This window comes from Staurois parvus, unplaced genomic scaffold (genome assembly GCF_062004578.1).
Source record: "Staurois parvus isolate SC_StPar_1 unplaced genomic scaffold, SC_StPar_1.0 ptg000891l, whole genome shotgun sequence".
Taxonomy (NCBI): Eukaryota; Metazoa; Chordata; class Amphibia; order Anura; family Ranidae; genus Staurois; species Staurois parvus.
Window position 1 is genome coordinate 1,531,805 of NW_028318687.1, and position 24,499 is coordinate 1,556,303.

Consider the following 24,499-nt stretch of genomic DNA (forward strand, 5'->3'; position numbering starts at 1 on the left):
GGCTGTAGAAGAAGTTCTGCATTTTGCTGTGAAGAGTAAAACACAACACAAATGTGCTTCTAGGAATGCTGTTATTATATTTTATTGTCATAACCATGTGAACACATTATATAGGCAAATCTTTTAACTACTTGCCAACTGCAGATAGCCAAATGACGGATACACTGCGGCTGACCAGTTCTGGGAGGGCGTCATATGACGTCCTCCTAGAACGCGCTCTAATGCGCGTACCCGGTGATCTCCGTGATCGCTGTGTCCTATGAACACAGCTGATCACGTGATGTGGTAAAAGGCTAATCACAGCGACCTTTTACCACGTGATCAGCCGTGTCCAATGACACACTGATCACCGGGAAATGCAATTGCCGGTTCTCAGCTGCACTTTCCTCGCGCGAAAGTACTGCCGAGAACTGGCAGTTGTCAGAGCAGGGATCGGTACCGATCATCAGTGCCCAGCAGTGCCACCCACCAGTTCCGCCCACAAGTGCCACCCACCTGTGCCCAGCAGTGCCACTCACCTGTGCCCAGCAGTGCCACCCACCAGTGCCCATCAATGCAGTGCTGCCAGTCAGTGCCACCAGTCAGTGCCCAGCGGTTGTGCTGATCAGTGCACAGCAGTTGTGCCAGTCAATGCCTAGCAATGCCGCCAGTCAGTGCCCAGCAGTGATGCCAGTCAGTGCCACCTATCAGTGCTGTCTATCAGTACCCATCATCAGTGCCACCTATCAGTGCCGCCTATCCGTAACACCTCATTAGTGCTGCCTATCAGTGCCGCCTATCCATGCCACCTCATTAGTGCTGCCTATCAGTGCCCTTCAGTGCTGCCTATTAGTTACCATCAGTGCTGCCTCATCAACGCACATCAGTGAAGGAAAAAAATTACCTGTTTGAAAAATTTTATAATAGAAACAAAGAACAACTTCACTGTATCCTGGGGAGCCCACCCCGGTACACTGCTTACAACTTGGCGTAGTCGGTAGGATACAGCGACCGTTATGGACGGGAATGCAGCGGGAGATCTTCCCCCGGCGCCAATGGCACCGGTCCAGGACCTAGCTCAGGGTGTGCCAGTGCAAGACCAAGTTGTCCCAACACTGCTGATACAGCTTGCCCCCGCCCTGCTCGTACCAGTAGGGTACATTCCCGTGGGGGCGCTGTTGAGTCACCTGCCAAAATTTGACGGTAAAAATATGACATTGCAGGACTGGACTGAAAGAGTGTGAAGTGCGGTTATAATGTGTAACCTGACTTCCGCGCTGCGGGCAGAGGTTGCATTGGGGGCTCTAGAGGGTGACGTCAGATGGACAGTGATGGTAAGGCCCGAATCTGAGAGAGACACCTTAGAGAAAATATTCTCCCTGCTGGAGAGAGCCCAAGGGGGGCGTGCTAAAGTAGTGCAGCTGCGGAGTCACTTCTTCAACCGACCGTAGCAAGAGGGCGAGACCTTGATGCAGTACTCCAAAGCCGTACAGGAGACGCTAAATTAAATACAGCGGCGAGATCCAGAGGCCATGGGAGCTTTCCGGGAGGTGGACCGGCTACTACGAGACCAGTTCATAGTGGGGCTCTCCAACAAGTTCTTACAGGACAAATTGCAAGAGATGACCCGGACGGCGCCCAACATGACATTCTACAGCATCTAATTAGCCGCCGTGGAGAGAGAGGAGGAGTGCATACCTGTGGTGGCGAGAATAGTGAGTAGTACCCATGCTACAAGAGGTCAGTCTGCATCTGAAGACTCAGAATCCTTAAAGGATGTGGTCCAGGCCCTGCAGACAGAATTAAGAGAACTTTGGCTGGAAGTGTCCCAGATGAAGGCAGAATCTACCCGGTCTCCGGAAATGACCTCAGCACCTCGCACCATTCCACTCAGGATAACTCAGCTGCGGGGGCACGTCAAAAGGGGACCCCTCTGTTGGGCTTGTCGACAGTATGGCCACATAGCCAGAGAGTGCCCAGAACAGATGAAATCCGAGCCGACGTTAAACTTCCAACCGCCGCAGTATCTGGGCATCCTGCGGCGGTACACCATAAGCTAAGCCCTAAGCATGAGGAACACGACCTGTATGCCAGCAGCCCCATTATGGAAGCCGAGTTGGAAGGCCAGAAGGTACGCTGCCTAGTTGATACAGGGTCGGAGTGCACCCTTATGCCTCTGGAATTCTTCGAAAGACACTTTGGACATATGATGGAGCCGGAAGACGGGAGCGTCATCAAGCTGATGGCTGCCAATAACAGAGAGATGGACGTCCAAGGAATAGTCTGGATGTGGGTCCGGCTGTGTGGGCAAGACGTCGGCAAGAAGGGGGTCGTGCTGGTGGATCATTCGTCCCGGAAAGGGATGGACATGACACTAGGTATGAACGTGCTGAGTGACCTAGACCACCAACTTTATGCCAAAGAAGGGCCAAGGTATTGGCAACGGGCCACCACACACCGGCCAACCCAGCAGGTTCTACAGCAGATGGTGAGGAACTGTAGTCTGCAAAAGGGCGACATGTCCGGCCAACCCCTTGGACACGTGAGGGTGCCGCGGAGGACCCCGGTGAAGATCCAGCCTCGTAATAAGCGAATATTGATGCTGCTGGTTGGGGCTGGATGACGACTGAATGGACTGGAGGTCCTGATCGAGCCCGCTTACCAAGAAGAAACGCAGACTCATCCACTGGTAGCCCGGGCCCTCGCTATTGTGAAGGATGGATGTGTGCCTGTACGCTCCCTCAACATTGAAGGCCGTGAGTTAACCTTCCCTGGGAATACCTTGCTGGCCAAAGTTTGTGTCCGATGGGGATATTCCTCGACAGAGGAGCTTCACGCTATGGGCAGATAGGAGATCAGCCAGGACCTATGCTGTAGAGGTCCATCAAAGGGGGACCCCGACAGCGGAGTGGAACGGTCGCGTGATCATGGCCCGAATGGGGGTGGACTGCAAGATCCTGACTCCAGGACAACAGAAGTTGCTGGAAGACACCCTTTGGGAGTTTCAGGAGGCCTTCAAGACATGATGAGGACTTTGGGTGTGCCTCCGCCATCGAACACAAAATCCCCACTGGCAATGCTGCACCGATCAGGGAACGTTACCGGCAAATCCCGCCTAAAATGTACCAGAAGGTGAAGGATATGGTGGCCAGCATCTTGGAAAACCAGGTGATCCAGGAGAGTCAAAGTCCTTGGGCTGCTCCAGTAGTCTTGGTGCGGAAGAAAGATGGGAGTCTCCGCTTCTGCATGGATTATCGGAAGTTGAATGCCCAGACTGTCCGGGATGCCTACCCCCTTCCACGGATTGAGGAGTCGTTGTCCATCCTGAGTCATGCGAAGTTCTTCTCGACTCTTGATCTGGCCAGTGGGTATTGGCAGGTACTGGTGTCCAAGAAGGACAAAGTGAAGACGGTCTTCATCCTACCTATGGGTCTCTACGAGTTCAACTGGATGCCATTCGGCCTGTCCCATGCCCCGGGAACATTCCAGCGGTTGATGGAGCACTGTCTGGGAGATCTCAACTTCGAGTCGGTATTGATATACCTGGACTACGTAGTAGTGTTTGGGGCCTCTTTTGAGGATCACCAGCAGAAACTGCGACAGGTCTTAGGACGCCTGCGAGACCATGGGCTCAAAATCAAGCCCAAGAAGTGCCAACTGTTTCGACAGCAGATAGAGTATTTGGGACATTTGGTCACCCAGGAGGGGGTAAAGCCAACCCCCGACAAGGTGGAGGCCGTCCAGAAGTGGCCCCAGCCGAGTACACTACGAGAGGTGCGGGCGTTCATTGGACTGGGCGGCTACTACAGGAGGTTTATACCCAAGTTTGCTCATTTGGTGGGCCCATTAAATGAGTTATTAAAGGGCACTGCAAGGGGCCCAAAGAATCGTCCCATCGAGTGGGGACCCCGGCAACAAGGGGCCTTTGAAGCAGTGAAGGGGGCGCTGATCAGTGCCCCGATTCTGGCTTATGCGCAGTTCGACACCCCATTCCTGCTGTACACTGACAGAAGTCTACATGGTCTGGGGGCTGTGTTATCCCAAGTCCAGGATGGACGTGAGAGAGTCATTGCCTATGGCCATGACTGAAAAGTTCGCTGAGTACCTGACCGGTGCAGAGGTGACCGTGATGACGGACAACAACCCGTTAGCACATCTGGAAAATGCCAAACTCGGTGCGCTTGAGCAGAGGTGGTTGGCTCGCCTTTCTAAGTAACAATACCGCATCAAGTTCCGGTCAGGTAGAGAGAACGGCAACGCTGACGCACTCTCCCGAGTCCCTGTAGGGTTGTCGGCTCAGAGTGCCGATGAGGAGCTAGAGGACACTGCAACTCCTGAGCTTGGACGATTACCCATGTTCCCGGATGTGGCACATTCAAGTGGGGTGGCGTCCGGGATGCCATTGGTGCTGGGAAAGACGTTGGCTGATTGGGAGAGGGTCCAGGATAGCTGCCCGGACCTGTGGAAAGTGAAAGAATGGGTCCAGACCAAGATCTGGCCTCGGTCAGAAGAGCGGGCTCGCCTGACTCCCGAGGGCCAAAAGTTGTTGAGGCAGTGGGATAAGCTAACTGTTACCCAGGGCCTCCTGTGTCGGACCATATACTTGCAGTCAGAGTTGCAGTACCGGCGACAGATTGTCATCCCCATGTCATTGGGACCGGAGGCTGCCCGGGAGGCTCATGAGAGGGGTGCCCATTTTTGGAGCGATAAAACGGTCAAGTGGCTCCAACGGCTCATGTACTGTCCCGATTTGGCAGACATGGTGGCCGAGGCATGTCTTAACTGTTGGCCCTGTGGGCTGAGTAAGAGTAAGCTCCTGTCCAGGCCATCCGGACATTAGCACCCCTAGAGCTCCTTATGATTGATTATGTACAGATTAGGTACTCTACCTCGGGACACTCGTACTGTCTAGTCATGACAGATCATTTCACAAAGTATGCGGTGGCTGTACCCACCAGAGACCAGACGGCAGAGTCTGCTGCTGAAGTGGTCTGCAAACACTTTATACAGGTGTTCGGGTGTCCACAGAGAATACATTCGGACCAGGGGGCATGTTTTCAGGGTACTCTAATGAATGAGTTGTACCAACTGTATGGGATCGAAAGTTCCCGCACCACCCCGTATCACCCACAGGGAAATGGGGCGTGCGAGCGGTTCAACCGCACCTTGCTCCAGATGCTGCGGACTCTGGAGGACCGCCAAAAAGCTTGGTGGCCCGAATACCTACCTGAACTGATGTGGGCCTATATTAACAGGGTACACAGTACCACCGGATACTCCCCACATATGCTCATGTTTGGGAGAGCCGGACGGGAGATTGAAGATCTCCACATGCCCGATCCAATGGAGCCACCACCAAGAAATACTACCGCATGGGCGCAAGAGCACCGCCACCGGCTGAGAGTGATCCACAAGGTTGTGGGGGAGTGCCTTAGACAAGTGGTATACCTCAATCCAAGACCAGTGCAGAAGGAGGGGTATGCCCCAGGTGATCGAGTGATAGTCAAGGCCAAGCGGCCGTCTGGAAAGTTGGATGGGCGGTGGGAGGCGGTCCCATACATGGTGAAGAGGAGGGTAGACCCTGCCATCCTGGTCTATGAGGTGGAGCCAATAGGGACTGGGGGGCCCTCACAAAACTTGCACCGTAACATGTTGAGGCGTTGTCATTTTGATGAACCAGTGTGCGTGGAGGCGATGGCTCCTCCTGCTCAGAGTACAGAGGAAATCCCCTTAGAGGAGGGGGAGGAATGGTGGGTTGTCCCTGCCCTGGTACCTACAGAGGCTCCAACCATAGCAAGTTTGCCACCAAGGGAAAGTGCCGACCGCAGCTCCTCTCCCATTAAATGTGCCTGACGTCCCCAGTGCTTCTGAGCCTGTCACTCTACGAAGGTCAACAAGGCCCAATGCTGGTGTACCCCTACAGCATTATGCCCAGAATGAGATTGTATGGGGAGGGTTGCCGATGACGACAACCTCTAGTGGGGTGGCATGTGAGATGGGGAAACAGCTCTCATTGTTTGAACACTGTTTGTGTGCAGTAAATGGTGTGGAGTAAATTGATGTTTTGACTGACATTCTGCAGTTTAGCCACAAGATGTCACTGTTTTTCTAACACAGGCTCAGACTGCATAGATATTTGTATATTCATGAAGAGGTGGGGTTTTCACACAGTGTTGGGGTTTTTAGTGAACAGGAGGAGGAGACTGCAGCCATGTTTTGGATGATGCTGAATGCAGGAGCCATGTTTTGGACGATGCTGAATGCATGGTCCGTGTGAGCTGAGAATCCGATGACATCCAGGTGTGAAAGCATCCCTCACTAACCAGAGATTGCTGCCAGGAAGGCTGATGAGAGCAGAGGAACTAAGCAACATTTGTTCTGTTCAGAGTCACCAGCGGATGCAAAGCAGACCCGGGTCGGTAAGATCGTGCATGCACCTCATTTCAGTGTTGGCACCCAGAGACTGAGTCCAGGTCTATAGTTAGTTAGTTAGGGTCTCTGTTTGTGTCAGGCCACAAGTGTTGTTACTGATTATTGGAAGGACTCCACAATTTAAAGTGACATTTCACATTGGAGAGCTGGTAAAATCCTACAAACCCAAGCCAGACTGGTGTTTTGCTCAGAAGGAATACTCAGGCACGTGCTACAGGACCAGTTATGGGAGAGGGAATACTGTAGATTTGTGTAAGATTGTAAGCTATTGTGCTGCACCGCAGGCTAGCCCATACCATACACCCATACACTGATTCTTGCTCTTTTAGGGTAATAACAGGTAAGGTGTGACAGCTTAGTTGTGCCCGCCAGTAGGTAAATGTCTTCACTTTCTACCTTCATCCATCAGAAGGCGCTGTGCTGTGCAGCACAAGGGTCTCAGCCTTTGGGATGGGTGTATGTAAATTTATTGTATGTTCCCAGCATTTGTGGTTGTGTTTACTTGCCACATCTAAGTAAAATTCTGTTGTGGCAAAAGCTGGTGTTGGGGTTGCTTTCCTCGTTCGTGACTTCACTGTATCCTGGGGAGCCCACCCCAGTACACGGCTTACACAACCTCTGTAGGGTCCAGGTATCACCTCATGCTACCAGTAGTGACACTGACCCTAGCCAAATGCAAAACTAGTGAAAAACAGTCAGGAAAGATGAGTAGGGGAAAAAATGGCCTCCACTTGTAAAACCATTCCTGTTTTGGGGGTTGTCTCATTGTTGCCCATCTAGTGCATCTGTTGTTAATTTCATTAACACCAAAGCAGCTAAAACTGATTAACAACCCCCTCTGCTACTTAACTAACCAGATCAATATCCCAGGAGTTTAACTGACTTGATGCTATACTCTGCTAAAAAAAAGTGTTCCTTTAAATTTTTTGAGCAGTGTATATTGGAATTCTTTATGGATTAACAAAGTTCACTGTTACATTTCAATATTACACAAACCTGGCAGACACATAATCTGTCTATAAAAGCCTTCCAGCCTTTGCCTTTGTTCTTAAATAGCCACACAGCCCAAAGGAAAACAGTTATTACACAAATGGATGTGAGGTTTTGAAACTTCCTCATGAGACAGTTGCGATGAGGAAAGCCAAAGCATAACCACATACATCCTTTCTAAAACGGATGTTGCAAAAGTTTTGCATTAATAGAGTGGAGCATATCTCAGTCATGCAAAGTAAATGACATCTGACAGGTAGTGAACCCGAAAAGGCACCAGGAGATCTCTGCACATGTTCTTCAATCTACTCCAGCTTTCTATAAATGCCTTGAATCTATGGCCCTCAGAGTCATGGCAGCTTCCAGCAATGTGTGCCTCTGACACCTTTAGAAAGGATTCTACATCAATAAATGGAATGTGGTGTTTCTACATAGATCAGTGTTTCTCAACTGCCTTTTAATAAATATTCTATGAATATAAACTTTTTTTTTTCACTTTTGGGGCATGGAAGCTCTTTGAAGAAAATACTAGGCCCAGGTCTCAAAGAAGCTCCTGCTCTTTTTCAGGTGACAAGCTTCACAGTTTGATACGATTGCCGTGCGATCCTGTCACACGCTGCAGAATCGTGCTGCATTTGGGATACCATTGGATAATAATGGCACTCCAACATGTGTAGTGCATTGTGCTGAGATGTGAACGGGCTTTTAGGGTGGCTGCACAATGGATGAAAGAACAGGGTATGACGTTATCATTATCAATCTGGGGAGAGAATAATACCAGCAGATTTCAATGACTTGACTAACAAATTAAAGCCTAAGTCCATCTAATACTTTTGTAAGAGTTACAGCAACATTTTTTTCCTTTTAGGATAAAGGTTTCACATAAATGAATAAAAGCTGATCATTGTAAGCACCCCTGTCAGTGGTAAATGGTAAGAAATATAGAAACATAGAAAAGGACGTCAGAAAATACCAAGTGGTCCATCAAGTCTGCCCTTTGGGTGTTTATTTATAAATACATGTTTTTGTTATTTTTTGTTTTTGTTATTTTTTTTTGTTGTTCACTTTTGTCTCAGCCTTGTAGCTGCCACTTTTTTGGACAGTGAGGACTGTTAAGGGAAGTTGAAATGTAACAGGCTAAATCTATATCCACATGGGCACTGGGATGCAATTAGTTTGCTGTGTTTAGAGGTGGCTAAACAACGCCAATGAATGGAGCTGCAGTCTTTGTGGTGGCCACATACAAATTGGCTGAGTAGTTGCGGCCAGTTTATGTGAGGCCAGAAGCTCTGCAAAAACACAGTCCCTGGACATACACTGTGTGAATCCAGGGTTGGTCAGAGGCTCTATTTGCATATATGTCATGTGCTGACGAAGTCCAAGGTGATTGGCGGACGAAACGCGTCAATGTAAATATGTCATCGCACCCTGATGTGATGTTCACAGGTGTCCTCACAGACATGTGAGCACACAAGACCGGACTTGGAGCCGCATGTTTGATACTTTGCACTGCTCTACAATATACACTGTCCTCAATAGAAGTGATTTCCAGAGACGATTGGAAAACCTCAATGGGGATGTCAGGGATCCCCGCGGCCCTGGTCCCGGCGCAGTCGCAGTGCGCCACTCTGTGCAGGGACGCGGGCACCAGTTCCTGGTCGACAGCGGCATTCAGGCTCGCGCATGCGCAGTAGGAACCGCGGTCGCGTGCCGGGCACCAATGACAGCGCAGGGAGTGATATTTAAACGGCCCTGAGCTGTCATTCAGTGCCTTCTGGTCTCTTCTGCATACCTGTACCTGTGATCCTGTTTTCTGTAAGTTGCTGACCCAGATTGGACCTGACCCTTGCTGTATTCTCCCACCCTGACCCCTGGCTTGCCTGACCTCTCTCCTGGATGCCCCTTATTAGATCTGACCTCCTGTTGCTGACCTGGCGTGTGACCCGACTATTCTCTGCCCGCTGCTTTGTACCGCACCGACCCCACTGTTACCGACCCAGCTTGTCTGACTTTGCATCTGCTCATCCATCCATCCCACCGGGGTCTCCCGACCTCCTCACATCAGGCTCTTCCCCGTGGGAGCCCCTGGCGAATACCCCTACCGCTGACAGGTATACTCAGGAGCCACGACCTGGTCTCAGGGTACTCCAAGTCCATCCCCACCATCGGGGGCTCTGGTGAACAAGTACTCTGGGGCTTAGATTCTGTGCTCTGGGAACGCCTAATCAGTGGAGTGCTAGTGGTACCGCCAGGCGGTCCCTTACAGGGGAACAGTACAGAACGCAGTGTACGAAGTGCACAGGAGATCAACTACTCAACACCAAGTTATGAAGTGCTGGATGCACCCTTGGAGAGTGATTCAACGCATCATTCATTTCAGCTAGAGTTGTGTTTATACCTTTATGTACGCTGATCTGCTTAAACCCATACATCATTTGAAGGCTATCCTTTAAGACAACTTCTGTTCATTGCTGGAACAGTCATTTACTTCCTTTTAGTCCCTGGTTTCAAACACATGATAACTAAAATAGACAATGACTGCTTTTAACATCATTTGAGACTCATGGGATCAACCATACGGATATTGGGATAACCAAATCGTGTTCTCTGGATTACCTATATGACCCTCAGTATTTCATATTCCCAGGATAACTGGAACTTTTGAGATTTAGGTTCTGACTGTTTTTCATTATTATGGACATTTTCATGATGCTGATGGTCATTTTTTGCCCTTTATATGGAGCTACTTATTGAATTATTCTTAACCTCCTTAATTAGATTAGATTCAGCTTTATTGTCATTGCACAAAGTACATGTACAGAGCTAATGAAATGCAGTTAGCATCCAGCCAGAAGTGCATAAATGACCCATTTACAATAAATAACAATATAACAAAATCGGGGGAATGGAATATACAGTAATACCATAATCAGTGCAATGAGCAGTGCATTAATGGATGAAATATTCAGTAATGCAATGATGAATAAAATATACAGTAATGCAATATTGTCTAATGATTAGCTATTCAATGCTTTAACAACTACAAGGAAAAAAATATTTTTCAGTCTATTTGTACGGGCTCTGAGACACCTGTATCGTTTGCCAGATACAGGTAGATATAATAGGGCTATATCTACTATTGTTAATTGGCTAGAGCAGGGCTTGAAATCTGCACTCGCCTGCTCGCCAATGGCGAGTGGAAATTATGGTGGGGGCGAGTGTGTCCCCCAGGGCCATCTTGCTGAGCAGGCTCGGAACTCAGGCCGGATGTGTCATTGGCACTGGGAGCTGTCAGACTGCTCAATAGCTGAGCGCAGTGAAAGCAAAGGAAGGAGTGTGTGCTGTGCTCTCTGCCTCCCCCTACAGTGCAGTACCCGGCTCTGTGAGTGAACAGCGAAGTACTGCAACATTTTATGGGGTGTGTGTGTGTGTGTAGGTGTACATGTGTGTGTGTTTGTGTGTGTCTGTGTATGCATGTACATGTGTCTGTGTGTATGTACATGTATGTGTGTTTGTGCATGTACGTGTGTGTATGTACGTATGTGTGTCTGTATGTACATGTGTCTGTGTATGTATGTACATGTGTCTGTACGTGTGTATTTCTGTGTATGTACATGTATCTGTGTGTATGCATGTCTGTACATGCCTGTGTGTGTATACATGTGTCTGTGTGTGTGTGTGTACATGTGTCTCTGTGCGTGTGTGTGTACATGTTTCTGTGTGTGTATGTACATGTCTGTGTGTGTGTGTGTACAGGTGTCCCTGTTTGTGTGTGTTTGTTGGTGGCGAATAACTCTAGGCCTGGCTAGTAGCTCAGGACTTGAAATTTTAAGCCCTGGGCTAGAGCATACCTGCGGTTATTGGCAATTTATATCACACAATATTATTGACATTCTGTTGATATTGCAATCCGGATTGCTGTTTTTTATCTATTTGTGGTGTGCTTCTTCACCTTGCAAGGTTTCACTTTTTTGTTAGATTTGCAGTAAAGGATTTTGTATTTCAAACTACTCTGCTTGGGTTTATTTAGGACCGTTCTTTTCACAGCCTACTCTATTGGCTGTATTTTTTGTGCAATAGGTTTCCTCGGTTATAACCCACATCTTTATTCATGATGAGACAGAGAGTTATTATGTAGGAATGATCCATCTACTTTTGTGGCACTTTTCTTATTATTCTGTTCTCATATAATCGAGGTTACACACGATCAGTGATGGTAGAGTACACATTGGATGTTGCTAAAGCTCATGTAGCGTTTACAACTGCTGGCAAGAATCTACTGCTTCTCACTGGTAGCTGCCCATGTGTGGCCCTGTGAATGTAACCTTACTGGCTGGATCATCAGATGAAAATAAAATGTAAAAAAATGTAGAAAATGAAAACTAGCGCAACAATCACATATGACTTGGTAAGCTACAATATAATATGATTCAAATATAATATACATTTTTTTTTTGGTTTAATACCACAATACATTTGACACACTAGGCAATTCTTCCCCTGTATGTTTAAATATAGTGGAAGAGGTGCTAGATCACAAAAGTGATATCTGAAAAGTAATAAAAAAAACACTTCCTCTTTCTCTATAGATACCACATCCCCATTCTGCACAGCGACCTTCTACACTCAGAAGCACACGACACCAAAGAGATACAGCTCCTGCCTGCACCATGGACCAAGAAATCCTGGGACAGATCGTCCTTCTGGCAATTGTCACTTTGATCAGCGTTATCCAGAATGGTAGGATTAGTGCAGATTATATTAACATAATTAAAAAATATATTTTTTAAGTTTTCCTTTATATTGCTTTTTGCCTGTAACCTGTAGAATAGATGCTATGTATTCCTCTTTTTTTGATTAAGTCATGTTACCTTCCTTTTCCGTGGATCCATTCTCCACCTTACTATGTGCTTTTAGCAATGTCCACTTTTTTAGATTTTGTGCACTGCCATGGGGGAGTCCTTTGTGCACATAACTAATTGGAACCTACAGTTGGTTGTAAGTAGCAGTCTTCCATAGTAGAGTTCTCAGCATCCTTGGAATAGAGGCAGTTGAGATTTTACTTTGTTATAGATTATATCTTATTCGTATTAGATCTGAACCTTATATTAAGTGGTAAGCAGGGGCGGACTGACAACTCATGGAGCCCTCGGGCAATAGGGGATCATGGGGCCCCTGTGTCCTTGCCCAAACTCAAAAAAGCCTATGAAAAAGGTACCAGCAACATCTCATGGGGCCCCCTACTGACCCCGGGCCCTTGGGCAGTGCCCAAGTTTCCAAATGGTCAGTCCGCCCCTGGTGGTAAGATAAATAAAGGAAAATAGACACAGCTGTCCAGTATTGCAATAGGTTACCAATTGTAGCAGTGGCCTCACAATGGCCCTGTACTATCCTGGTGTTAAAGCTGAAGACATTTGTGTGATCAGCAAGTAGCCAGATTAATAGAGGAATGATGTCATTAGCTGATGCTGCTTTAAAGTTTGAGCTTAAGGTATCCTTCCACACCCTGAGCTCACCATTGCAGTTATGTAGTTAGGAGTCAACATTTTCAGCATTAGGCAATGTTTTTTCTGATGTTCCTTAAGCTGGCCTTAGATGGATCGAGAATCAGCCGGTTCAGAAAAGACTGGCCGAATTTCCATCCATCTATAGCTGTTCCTGCTCAAGAGAAGTTGATCTAATGAACAGCTTCTCTCAAACGGGATTGTTGGAAAATTTTCTTTCAATCCTTGGCCAATTGGCTGTATTGCTGATCAGTGTATATTGACAGCGGAAGAGTCCTCACTGTCAGAAATCAGAAGGACAGTGGGTAAGATTCCTTCATCCACCTTGCTTGTGTGGATGTGGGAATCTGTTCATTTTTTTCTTTTAACAACCCACTGGCTGTTAAAAGAAAAACAATCCATCTATGGCCAGCTTTAAGCAGCCCATATATGGAGCAAATTTATTTCCTGCAACCATGGGTTGACAGGGGAATCCCTCACACTGAGTCATTGTATTCTCCTGGTGGGGGACAGGGGAAGCCACCCCCCCCATGAGAAGACAGTGATTATTGCTAGCGATTATACTAGGCTATATTATCTGCTAGCGATAATCACATGTAAATCGATCAATTAACTTGGCACAATCAGTCTGTCCATACATACAAGTCCATACTGTTCTTACTGAACAGACCAAGATTCTAACTGTCTATGGCAGGCCTTAGTCTATTAAAAATGCATTGGCAGTTTACTGTGAATAGAAGAGGAACCCTGTATGGACACAGATGGTATAACACATACTGCCAATAATGAAATGCATTGTGGGCAGGAGAATGGCCACTGTACCCCAAAATTGTACTCAGTCCATACAAAGAATTTATTGGGACTTTTAAGGTACTATAAAATTACACAAACCAGTATATTTGATTTTGAAGGTAATATTTTATTATTACAGTGTAAAAAACAAATATCCTTCACCCAAAAATGTCAGCAATAGTATATCTAGACTATTTTTATGTACCACCCATACATCTCCATATACAGTCATGGCCGAAATTGTTGGCACCCTTGATATTTTTCCTGAAAATCAAGTATTTCACACAAAAAAGGTATTGCATTAACACATGTTTTGCTATACACATGTTTATTCCCTTTGTATGTATTGGAACAAATATAAAACAGAGGCAGAAAAGCAAATATGACATAATGTCACACAAAACCCCAAAAATGGGCTGGACAAAAGTATTGGCACCCTTAACTTAATATTTGGTTGCACACCCTTTGGAAAACATAACTGAAGTCAGTCGCTTCCTATAACCATCAATAAGCTTCTGACACCTCTCACCCGGAATTTTGGACCACTCTTCCTTTGCAAACAGCTCCAGGTCTCTCTTATTGGAAGGACACCTTTTCCCAACAGCAATTTTAAGATCTCTCCACAGGTGTTCAATGGGATTTAGATCTGGGCTCATTGCAGGCCACTTCAGAACTCTCCAGCGCTTCTTTGCCATCCATTTCTGAGTGCTTTTTGACGTATGTTTGGGGTCATTGTCCTGCTGGAAGACCCAGGATCTTGGACGCAAACCCAGCTTTCTGACACTGGGCCCTACAGTGCGACCCAAAATCCTTTGGTAATCCTCAGATTTCATGATGCCTTGCACACAGTCAAGGCACCCAGTGCCAGAGGCAGCAAAACAACCCCAAAACATCATTGAACCTCCACCATATTTTACCGTAGGTACTGTGTTTTGTTCTTTGTAGGCCTCATTCCGTTTTCGGTAAACAGTAGAATGATGTGCTTTACCGAAAAGCTCTATCTTGGTCTCATCTGTCCACAAGACGTTTTCCCAGAAGGCTTTTGGCTTACTCAAGTACATTTTGGCAAACTGTAGTCTTGCTTTTTTATGTCTCTGTGTCAGCAGTGGGGTCCTCCTGGGTCTCCTGCCATAGCGTTTCATTTCATTTAAATGTCGACGGATAGTTCGCGCTGACACTGATGCTCCCTGAGCCTGCAGGACAGCTTGAATGTCTTTGGAACATGTTTGGGGCTGCTTATCCACCATCCGGACTATTCTGCGTTGCAATCTTTCATCAATTTTCCTCATCCGTCCACGACCAGGGAGATTAGCTACAGTGCCATGGGTTGCAAACTTCTTGATAATGTTGCGCACTGTGGACAAAGGCAAATCTAGTTCTCTGGAGATGGACTTGTAACCTTGAGATTGTTGATATTTTGCCACAATTTTGGTTCTCAGGTCCTCAGACAGTTCTCGTCTCCTCTTTCTGTTGTCCATGCTTAGTGTGGCACAGACAGACACACAATGCAAAGGTTAAGTGAACGTCTCTCCTTTTTATCTGCTTTCAGGTGTGATTTCTATATTGCCCACACCTGTTACTTGCCCCAGGTGAGTTTACAGGAGCATCACATGCTTGTAACATTCTTATTTATCCGCAGTTGTGAAAGGGTGCCAATACTTTTGTCCAGCCCATTTTTGGAGGTTTGTGTGACATTATGTCGAATTTGCTTTCTTTCCTCCCTTTTTTTGTTTTGTCCCAATACACACAAAGGGAATAAACATGTGTATAGCAAAACATGTGTTAATGCAATACGTTTCGTGAGAAATACATGATTTTCAGGAAAAATATCAAGGGTGCCAACAATTTCGGCCATGACTGTATGTGCCTTATATTGCCCATGGTTTAATCAGATTTACACATATGTCCAATTTACACATCGAAATGCCCAAACGTGGGCTCCAGAATTCTGACATCAAGTTCATCACCCAGTGAGTAGGGCACGTTCTCAACATTTTTCACATAACATTGCTTCCTGAGGAGAAATGGAGGGATCGTCTATAATATTATAACAAACAAATGATAAAATAATAAACTAGAAATACTAAACATATCAATATACATACGAGGTGGTATCAAAAAGTTTATTGACTAGCTCTGTTTACAAGAAAGTAGTTTATCTACGTTTACACACTATCACCTTCAAAATAGTCCCCTTGCACAGCAATACAGCACTCCCAGCATTTCTGCCACTTCTGAAATGTGTCCTGGAAGTCTTCTTTTTGAAGTGTGTCAAGCACCTTCTGCTATCCACGCTGGATCTCATTGGCAAAACAGCAACCTTTGAGTTGGAGGGCAAAGTCTGCAGGAGCCAAAATTTGGTGAGTAGGAAGCGAGATCATTGCAGCCTGGGGATGAACTTGGCAGCAACATGGTGCATGTTCAAATCACATGTGAGGATTGTATGGACTGTTCCGTATGACACACCAACAATGGCAGCAATGTTGTGGATTGTTCTCCAATGATCATCATGCACAAGTTGGCGAATGGTTTTGACATTTTAAGGGGTTGAGCTTGTTGAAGGTCTTCCTGATCTCTTGTCGTCTTCCAGCGATGTTCTTACACTCTTGAAGCGCGCATGGCACTTTATGCACCTTGAACGACTCATTGCAGCATCATAGTAAACTTGCCGAAACATGCCAAATGTCTTTCTGTAGCAGATTTGCCCAGTTTCACGCAGAATTTCACATTTGTTCTTTGTTCTAACTTGCTGTCCATGATGAAATAGCAGATGTGGCAACAAACGTGGTCACAATAGCACCAGTTGCACAGCTCCTGGTGTACACAGGACGATGTCTTTTTGCACATTGACTTATGTAGGTTGGTGCTCCCTGTGACTGTGCGTGCAGCCTTGAGTTGCCATCTGTTGGCATGTTAAAAAACTAGCCTTGAACTTTTTTGATACTGCCTCGTACATATGAATAATCTGCACAATATTTCAGCACTGGTGCCATTTAGGGAACACTTTGCTTTTTCTCATTAAATATAAAGCATTCTCTGATTGGACTATGTGAAGAAGTGAGGCAGTGACATCACATTCTCCACCTCCTTCAATTAGAGAATACTTTGCAATTTAACAAGGCCTGGGAAATTCTTCTAAAACTTTCCACGCCCCAACAAAAAAGAAAAAATTTATACTCACAGAAGAAAAGTATGAGTATGCTAAAAACAGATGTGGCTGGTATCAGTGTGGGGGGGAAAGATGGGGTTGTGGAGAGGGTTAGGGGACTCTGTTAGGGGGAGGCTGCAGTTCAGCAGTAAGCAGAACCACTGTTCCACAGAATAGGGAAAGAACATGTGTACAAAGTAAAGGAAATCTGTATTCTTTTAAAACAAACATACTATATATATATATACACACACTGCTCAAAAAAATTGAAGGAACACTTTTTAATCAGAGTAAAGCATCAAGTCAGTAAAACTCCTGGGATATTGATCTGGTCAGTTAAGTAGCAGAGGGGGTTGTTAATCAGTTTCAGCTGCTTTGGTGTTAATGAAATTAACAACAGGTGCACTAGATTGGCAGCAATGATATAACCCCCAAAACAGGAATGGTTTTACAGGTGGAGGCCACTGACATTTTTTCCATACTCATCTTTTCTGACTGTTCTTCACCAGTTTTGCATTTGGCTAGGGTCATTGTCACTACTGGTAGCATGAGGCGATACCTGGATCCTACAAAGGTTGCACAGGCAGTCCAACTGCTCCAAGATGGCACATCAATATGTGCCATTGCCAGAAGGTTTGCTGTGTCTCTCAGCACAGTCTCAAGAGCATGGAGGAGATTCCAGGAGACAAGCAGTTACTCTAAGAGAGCTGGAAAGGGCCGTAGAGGGCCTTAACCCATTGACAGGACCAGTATCTGCTCCTTTGTGCATCGAGGAACAGGATGAGCACTGCCAGAGCCCTATAAAATGCCCTCCAGCAGGCCACTGGTGTGAATGTCTCTGACCAAACAATCAGGAACAGACTTCATGAGGGTGGCCTAAGGGCCCGACATCCTCTAGTGGGACCTGTGCTTACTACGCGGCACCATAGAGCTCGATTGGGATTTGCCATTGAACACCAGAATTGGCAGGTCCACCACCGGCGCCCTGTGCTTTTCACAGATGAGAGCAGGTTCACCCTAAGCACATGTGACAGATGTGAAAGCGTCTGGAGAAGCTGTGGAGAACATTCTGCTGCCTGTAACATTGTTCAGTATGAGCAGTTTGATGGTGGGTCAATGATGGTCTGGAAAGACATATCCATGGATGGACGCACAGACCTCTACAGGTTAGACAATGGCACCCTGACTGCCATTAGGTATCGAGATGAAATCTTTGGACACTGGTACAGTGGGTCCTGGATTTCTCCTGGGACACGACAATGCCTGGCTTCATGTGGTGAGAGTATGCAGGCAGTTCCTGGAGGATGAAGGAATTGATACCATTGAATGGCCCCCACGCTAGCCTGACCTAAATCCAATAGAACACCTCTGGGATATCATGTTACGGTCCATCCGACGATGCCAGGTTGCACCTCAGACTGTCCAGGAGCTCAGTGATGCCCTGGTCAAGATCTGGGAGGAAATACCCCAGGACACCATCCGTCGTCTCATTAGGAGCATGCCCTGATGTTGTCAGGCATGCATACAAGCACGTGGGGGCCATACAAACTACTGAGTACCATTTTGAGTTTCTGCAATGAAATTTCAGCAAAATGGACTAGCCTGCTGCATAATTTTTTCACTTTGATTTTTGGGGGGTCTTTGAAGGTTTTCTGTAGGTTGATAATTTTAATTTCCATCAAACCATGGGGCATTCTTATGTTCCTAACACATTACCCAGTCCATATCAGTATAGATATCCAGCATGATATTTTTCCCCATTGAGATCTGATGTGTTTTCAAAGTGTTCTTTTTTATAAATTTTACCCAAACCCATTATACACTGCTCAAAAAAATTATATATATATATTATTATTATTATACAGGATTTATATAGCGCCAACCGTTTGCTCAGCACTTTACAATATAACGGGAGACAATACAGTAACAATATAGTTCAATACAAGAGGGATTTTGAGGGCCCTGCTCCTTGGAGCTTACAATCTAGGAGGGAGGGGATAGTGGTACAAAAGGTAGTAACTGTGGGGGATGGACTGGTTGGAACAGTAGAAGATTCCAGTATTAGCTGAGGGCAGGATAGGCTTCCCTGAAGAGATAGGTTTTCAGAGATCGCCTAAAAGTGAGCAGAGTAGGCGATAGTCTGATAAATTGGGGTAGAGAGTTCCAGAGGATGGGAGAAGCTCTGGAGATGTCCTGGAGACGAGCATGGGAGGAGGAGATAAGGGAGCTAGAGAGCAGGAGGTCTTGCGGGGAGCGGAGAGTACGGTTTGGGTGATATTTAGAGACAAGATCGGTGATGTACTTTGGGGCAGAGTTATAAATGGCTTTATACGTTATTCTTAGTGTTTTGAATTTTATCTGTTGGGCAATGGGAAGCCAGTGGAGGGATTGGCAGAGAGGGGTGGCAGATACAGAACGGTTAGTAAGGTGGATGAGTCTGGCAGCAGCATTCATGATAGACTGAAGAGGGGATAGCCTGCGATGAGGTAGGCCAATGAGGAGGGAGTTACAATATCCAAGGCAAGAGATAACCAGGGAGTGAATAAGTTGCTTAGTGGTTTCCTTTAAGAACGATCGTAACTTGAAGATGTTGTGGAGGTGAAGTCTACACGATATGGACAGTGATTGGATTTGAGGCTGAAAGGACAGATGGGAGTCTAGGATTACACCTAGTACCCTAGCATGAGGGGAGGGACTGATGACTGTGTTATTGATCTTGATGGAGAAATCAGGGGAGGGGGCGTGGGAATACTAAGAGCTCAGTTTTGGAAAGATTGAGTTTGAGGAAGTAGAGTGACATCCATGCCGATATGTCACTTAGTAGGTTAGTAATGCGAGTGGAGACTGAAGGGGTGAGGGGAGGGGTAGACAGATAGATTTGTGTGTCATCAGCATAGAGATGGTACTTAAAGCCGTGGGAGTTTATCAAGTGACCAAGGGAGGAGGTGTAGATGGAGAAGAGAAGGGGTCCAAGGACAGAACCTTGAGGGACCCCTACAGAGAGAGGGAGTGAAGAGGAAGAGGCAGAGTTATAGGTAACACTGAAGAAGCGCTGCGATAGATAGGAGGAGAACCAGGAGAGAGCAGAGTCTCTGAGGCCAAGAGAGTGGAGTTTTTTGAGGAGGAGGGGATGGTCAACTGTATCAAAAGCCGCAGAGAGGTCAAGTAGTAAGAGTACTGAGCAGTGGCCATTGGTTTTAGCTGTTAGTAGATCATTAGTGAGTTTTAGTAGGGCAGTTTCAGTGGAGTGTAGAGAGCGAAAGCCAGACTGTAAAGGGTCAAACATGGCAATGCAGTTCACAACTAACAAAAAGAGCAATGCAACAGCACAGTTGTTGTTTGGTACTGCCCCGATACTGAGTACAGTTTTGAGTTGCTGCAATTAAATTTCCGTAAAATGGACTAGCCTGCTGCATCATTTTTTAACTTTGATTTGCGGGGTGTCTTTGAATTAATTCATCTGTAGGTCGATAATTTTAATTTCCATTAAACGATGGGTCATCCTTATGTTCCTAACACATTACCCAGTCCATATCAGTACCAGCATTCAGCCTGATATTTTTCCCCATTGAGATCTGATGTATTTTCAAAATGTTACTTTAATTTTTTCAGCAGTATATATATATATATATATATACAGTCATGGCCGAAATTGTTGGCACCCTTGATATTTTTCCTGAAAATCATGTATTTCTCACGAAACGTATTGCATTAACACATGTTTTGCTATACACATGTTTATTCCCTTTGTGTGTATTGGGACAAAACAAAAAAAGGGAGGAAAGAAAGCAAATTCGACATAATGTCACACAAACCTCCAAAAATGGGCTGGACAAAAGTATTGGCACCCTTTCACAACTGCGGATAAATAAGAATGTTACAAGCATGTGATGCTCCTGTAAACTCACCTGGGGCAAGTAACAGGTGTGGGCAATATAGAAATCACACCTGAAAGCAGATAAAAAGGAGAGACGTTCACTTAACCTTTGCATTGTGTGTCTGTCTGTGCCACACTAAGCATGGACAACAGAAAGAGGAGACGAGAACTGTCTGAGGACCTGAGAACCAAAATTGTGGCAAAATATCAACAATCTCAAGGTTACAAGTCCATCTCCAGAGAACTAGATTTGCCTTTGTCCACAGTGCGCAACATTATCAAGAAGTTTGCAACCCATGGCACTGTAGCTAATCTCCCTGGTCGTGGACGGATGAGGAAAATTGATGAAAGATTGCAACGCAGAATAGTCCGGATGGTGGATAAGCAGCCCCAAACATGTTCCAAAGACATTCAAGCTGTCCTGCAGGCTCAGGGAGCATCAGTGTCAGCGCGAACTATCCGTCGACATTTAAATGAAATGAAACGCTATGGCAGGAGACCCAGGAGGACCCCACTGCTGACACAGAGACATAAAAAAGCAAGACTACAGTTTGCCAAAATGTACTTGAGTAAGCCAAAAGCCTTCTGGGAAAACGTCTTGTGGACAGATGAGACCAAGATAGAGCTTTTCGGTAAAGCACATCATTCTACTGTTTACCGAAAACGGAATGAGGCCTACAAAGAACAAAACACAGTACCTACGGTAAAATATGGTGGAGGTTCAATGATGTTTTGGGGTTGTTTTGCTGCCTCTGGCACTGGGTGCCTTGACTGTGTGCAAGGCATCATGAAATCTGAGGATTACCAAAGGATTTTGGGTCGCACTGTAGGGCCCAGTGTCAGAAAGCTGGGTTTGCGTCCAAGATCCTGGGTCTTCCAGCAGGACAATGACCCCAAACATACGTCAAAAAGCACTCAGAAATGGATGGCAAAGAAGCGCTGGAGAGTTCTGAAGTGGCCTGCAATGAGCCCAGATCTAAATCCCATTGAACACCTGTGGAGAGATCTTAAAATTGCTGTTGGGAAAAGGTGTCCTTCCAATAAGAGAGACCTGGAGCTGTTTGCAAAGGAAGAGTGGTCCAAAATTCCGGGTGAGAGGTGTCAGAAGCTTATTGATGGTTATAGGAAGCGACTGACTTCAGTTATGTTTTCCAAAGGGTGTGCAACCAAATATTAAGTTAAGGGTGCCAATACTTTTGTCCAGCCCATTTTTGGGGTTTTGTGTGACATTATGTCATATTTGCTTTTCTGCCTCTGTTTTATATTTGTTCCAATACATACAAAGGGAATAAACATGTGTATAGCAAAACATGTGTTAATGCAATACCTTTTTTGTGTGAAATACTTGATTTTCAGGAAAAATATCAAGGGTGCCAACAATTTCGGCCATGACTGTATATATATCATGATCTTGTTTTACTTACAATGTTCTACAAAACAAAGTGTTCTTATGTGAGAGTTTAGTTCTATTTCAACTACTAGTGTGCTGTTTCAGTTCATCAAGTGAGTCACCCATAACTCATCTATGGCTAGCCTAAGTTATATGTGCAGACAGTTCCTGGCAATATCACCGGATGTAATGCTTGACTTTTAAGGTTTATTAGCACTAGGTGCAATGACTGGTGTTTCTCTGCCTCAGATCAAGGCTAGTCACAGCAAGGGCACACAGAAAACAATTGTTTTCTATGTTCCCCATTCATACTGCAACTGGGTGCCAAGGAGAACAGTGCAGGAAAATGCATACTGCAACAGACCAGAGTTCACCTGAAGGCTCTGTTTACTGTCTGTGTATATGCACCGCAGCCAAACTGTGGTGCATAGGAGTGGATGAATTTTGATATTTCAATAAAGTTGGAAATGAAGGACACAATTTGCGATTTGCTTAAACACGCCACTTCTTTCCTGCATTTAATGTGCACACCATTGCAAACAGGCACTAACACAATCAAAAAGAAGCATAAGGTTTGAGAACTTGAAAGAGCAAGCAAACCAGCACTTCAGCTTCTAGATTTTATCTATCCAAAAACATTTGTTACACACTGATCTACAATGATCTACGATTCATATTTTAATGCAGAAGAATACATAGAAATAATTCCTATGAAGAGTGCTGAATAACTGAGCTGTTCAGTGCAATGCTTTTAGTAAAACATACCACATGCAACATTTTTGGGTAAAAGGACATAATTAGGCCCGAAGCAACAAAAGATAATTAACATATACAAGTTTGCCATGGATATGCAAAAGTACCATATCTACAGTATGAGAACATTTTGTTATAATTGACTTCCCTTATTTGCATAACACATATGGAGTATGGAAAACACATGGAATAATATCTCATTTACAATTCTTACAAGTATTTGTATTGATAGCATTGCTCAAAAAGAGTTGTCTGAAAATAAATATTTTCCAAGTTGTTAATGCATCTCAACTATGATTTCTTTAGGGTGTTTCTAGGATTTTTAGCAGTTTTTATTTTGGTTCTCACCAAGACCTGCTTGGTTATACTGGAAGGTATTTGCTCCATGAGTAATTGCTCCATGAGTGGCTGCAATTAGCTGTGGGAGCTATCAGCCTCCAATTGTTTGTTGTTCAATGGGGCTGCCTGGTGGGTTTCTCATGGACAATCGCTAACAGCTCCATTTAAAAGTGTGAATGGGACCTAAGGATGTGTTTGATGCCAAGTAACTCCTTCCCCCTGGAACACTGTAGTTCCAGCTACCTGTAGCCTATAAATAGCAGAGAAATCCTAGGAATGATTGATGGGACAGAGTATTAGAGCCTCTTTTCACTTTTGCGGTGAGTTAACATACATTACATTAATTTTTGTTTTTTTGCGCCAACAAGTTGCGGGCCAGGAAATCCCTCTCAAAAGCCCACCTTCAGCTCATCAGAGTAAAAAAAAAATATCTATGGAGTTCAGGTATAGATTAGTTTGGAGGATGCCCGAGCGCATCTCAGTTAGTCAGCTTATGGAGAGGCAGGACAAAAGGAAGAAAGAGCCTCTCTTTTAAAGCATTGTTAAATTTATCACATTTACATACAGTATCATCCCTTCCAAAATGAATCCAAAAATCAATTGAGTATATTCCTCATTGTAGGTTAGCGGTTGATGTGAGATATGAAAGTAAGCCTGCAGAACTACTCCGCAAATAGCGAGACTTACTTGTTACTTAAGGTAAAAGGTTAAAAAGGTTGAAAATTCCATATTTTATTCTTAAAAGAAATGCGTACATTGGAGAGGCATCTTGTTTCAGAGGGGCAATCCTCCTTCATAATTCAAATAAATCTTTGCACTCAGATTGAATAATACATAAAAAGCGGCTGACACAGGAATAAATACAATCCCTCAAATATATGCCAAAAAACGTGTAGTGCTAAACAGTGTTAAAGTCCATCAATTGTATACAAAAGTCTGTGCTCGAATAAACTTCTTAAGCCCTGGTTCACATATATGCAGCTGTGCGGGGCGCGTTTTGCACGGGCACGAGAGCCCATTCATTTGAATGGACTCCCGTGCCCCGTGACTTCCTTGCACTTTTTTGGAAACCTGCAGCCCACATGGAAACCGCAGTTTATAGTACAGTTGTGATTTTCAGTTCAGGCGGCGTGCCATTAAAACTAATGGCACCCACCCGCGGGTCCGCATTCCTCTGTGCGGGTGGCGCGGCTGCACGGATTTTCGTCCGCCCGCACAGATGTGAACCTAGCCTTAGTAAGTGAAACCAAACCATCAAAAGGTACGGAGAAATCCACATTCAGTGAATTAAAAAG

General features: G+C 45.4%; 1 protein-coding gene across 1 annotated transcript in view; it reads left to right on the forward strand.

Annotated features, from left to right (window-relative positions):
• Positions 1 to 11,990: 11,990 nt before the first annotated feature.
• Positions 11,991 to 24,499, forward strand: part of ALOX5AP (arachidonate 5-lipoxygenase activating protein) — a 36,485-nt gene continuing 23,976 nt past the window's right edge. The window contains exon 1 of the mRNA XM_089656148.1: positions 11,991 to 12,141. Coding sequence (XP_089512274.1) covers positions 12,072 to 12,141 — 70 coding nt within the window. The 5' untranslated portion in view covers positions 11,991 to 12,071. The remainder of the gene's footprint in view (positions 12,142 to 24,499) is intronic.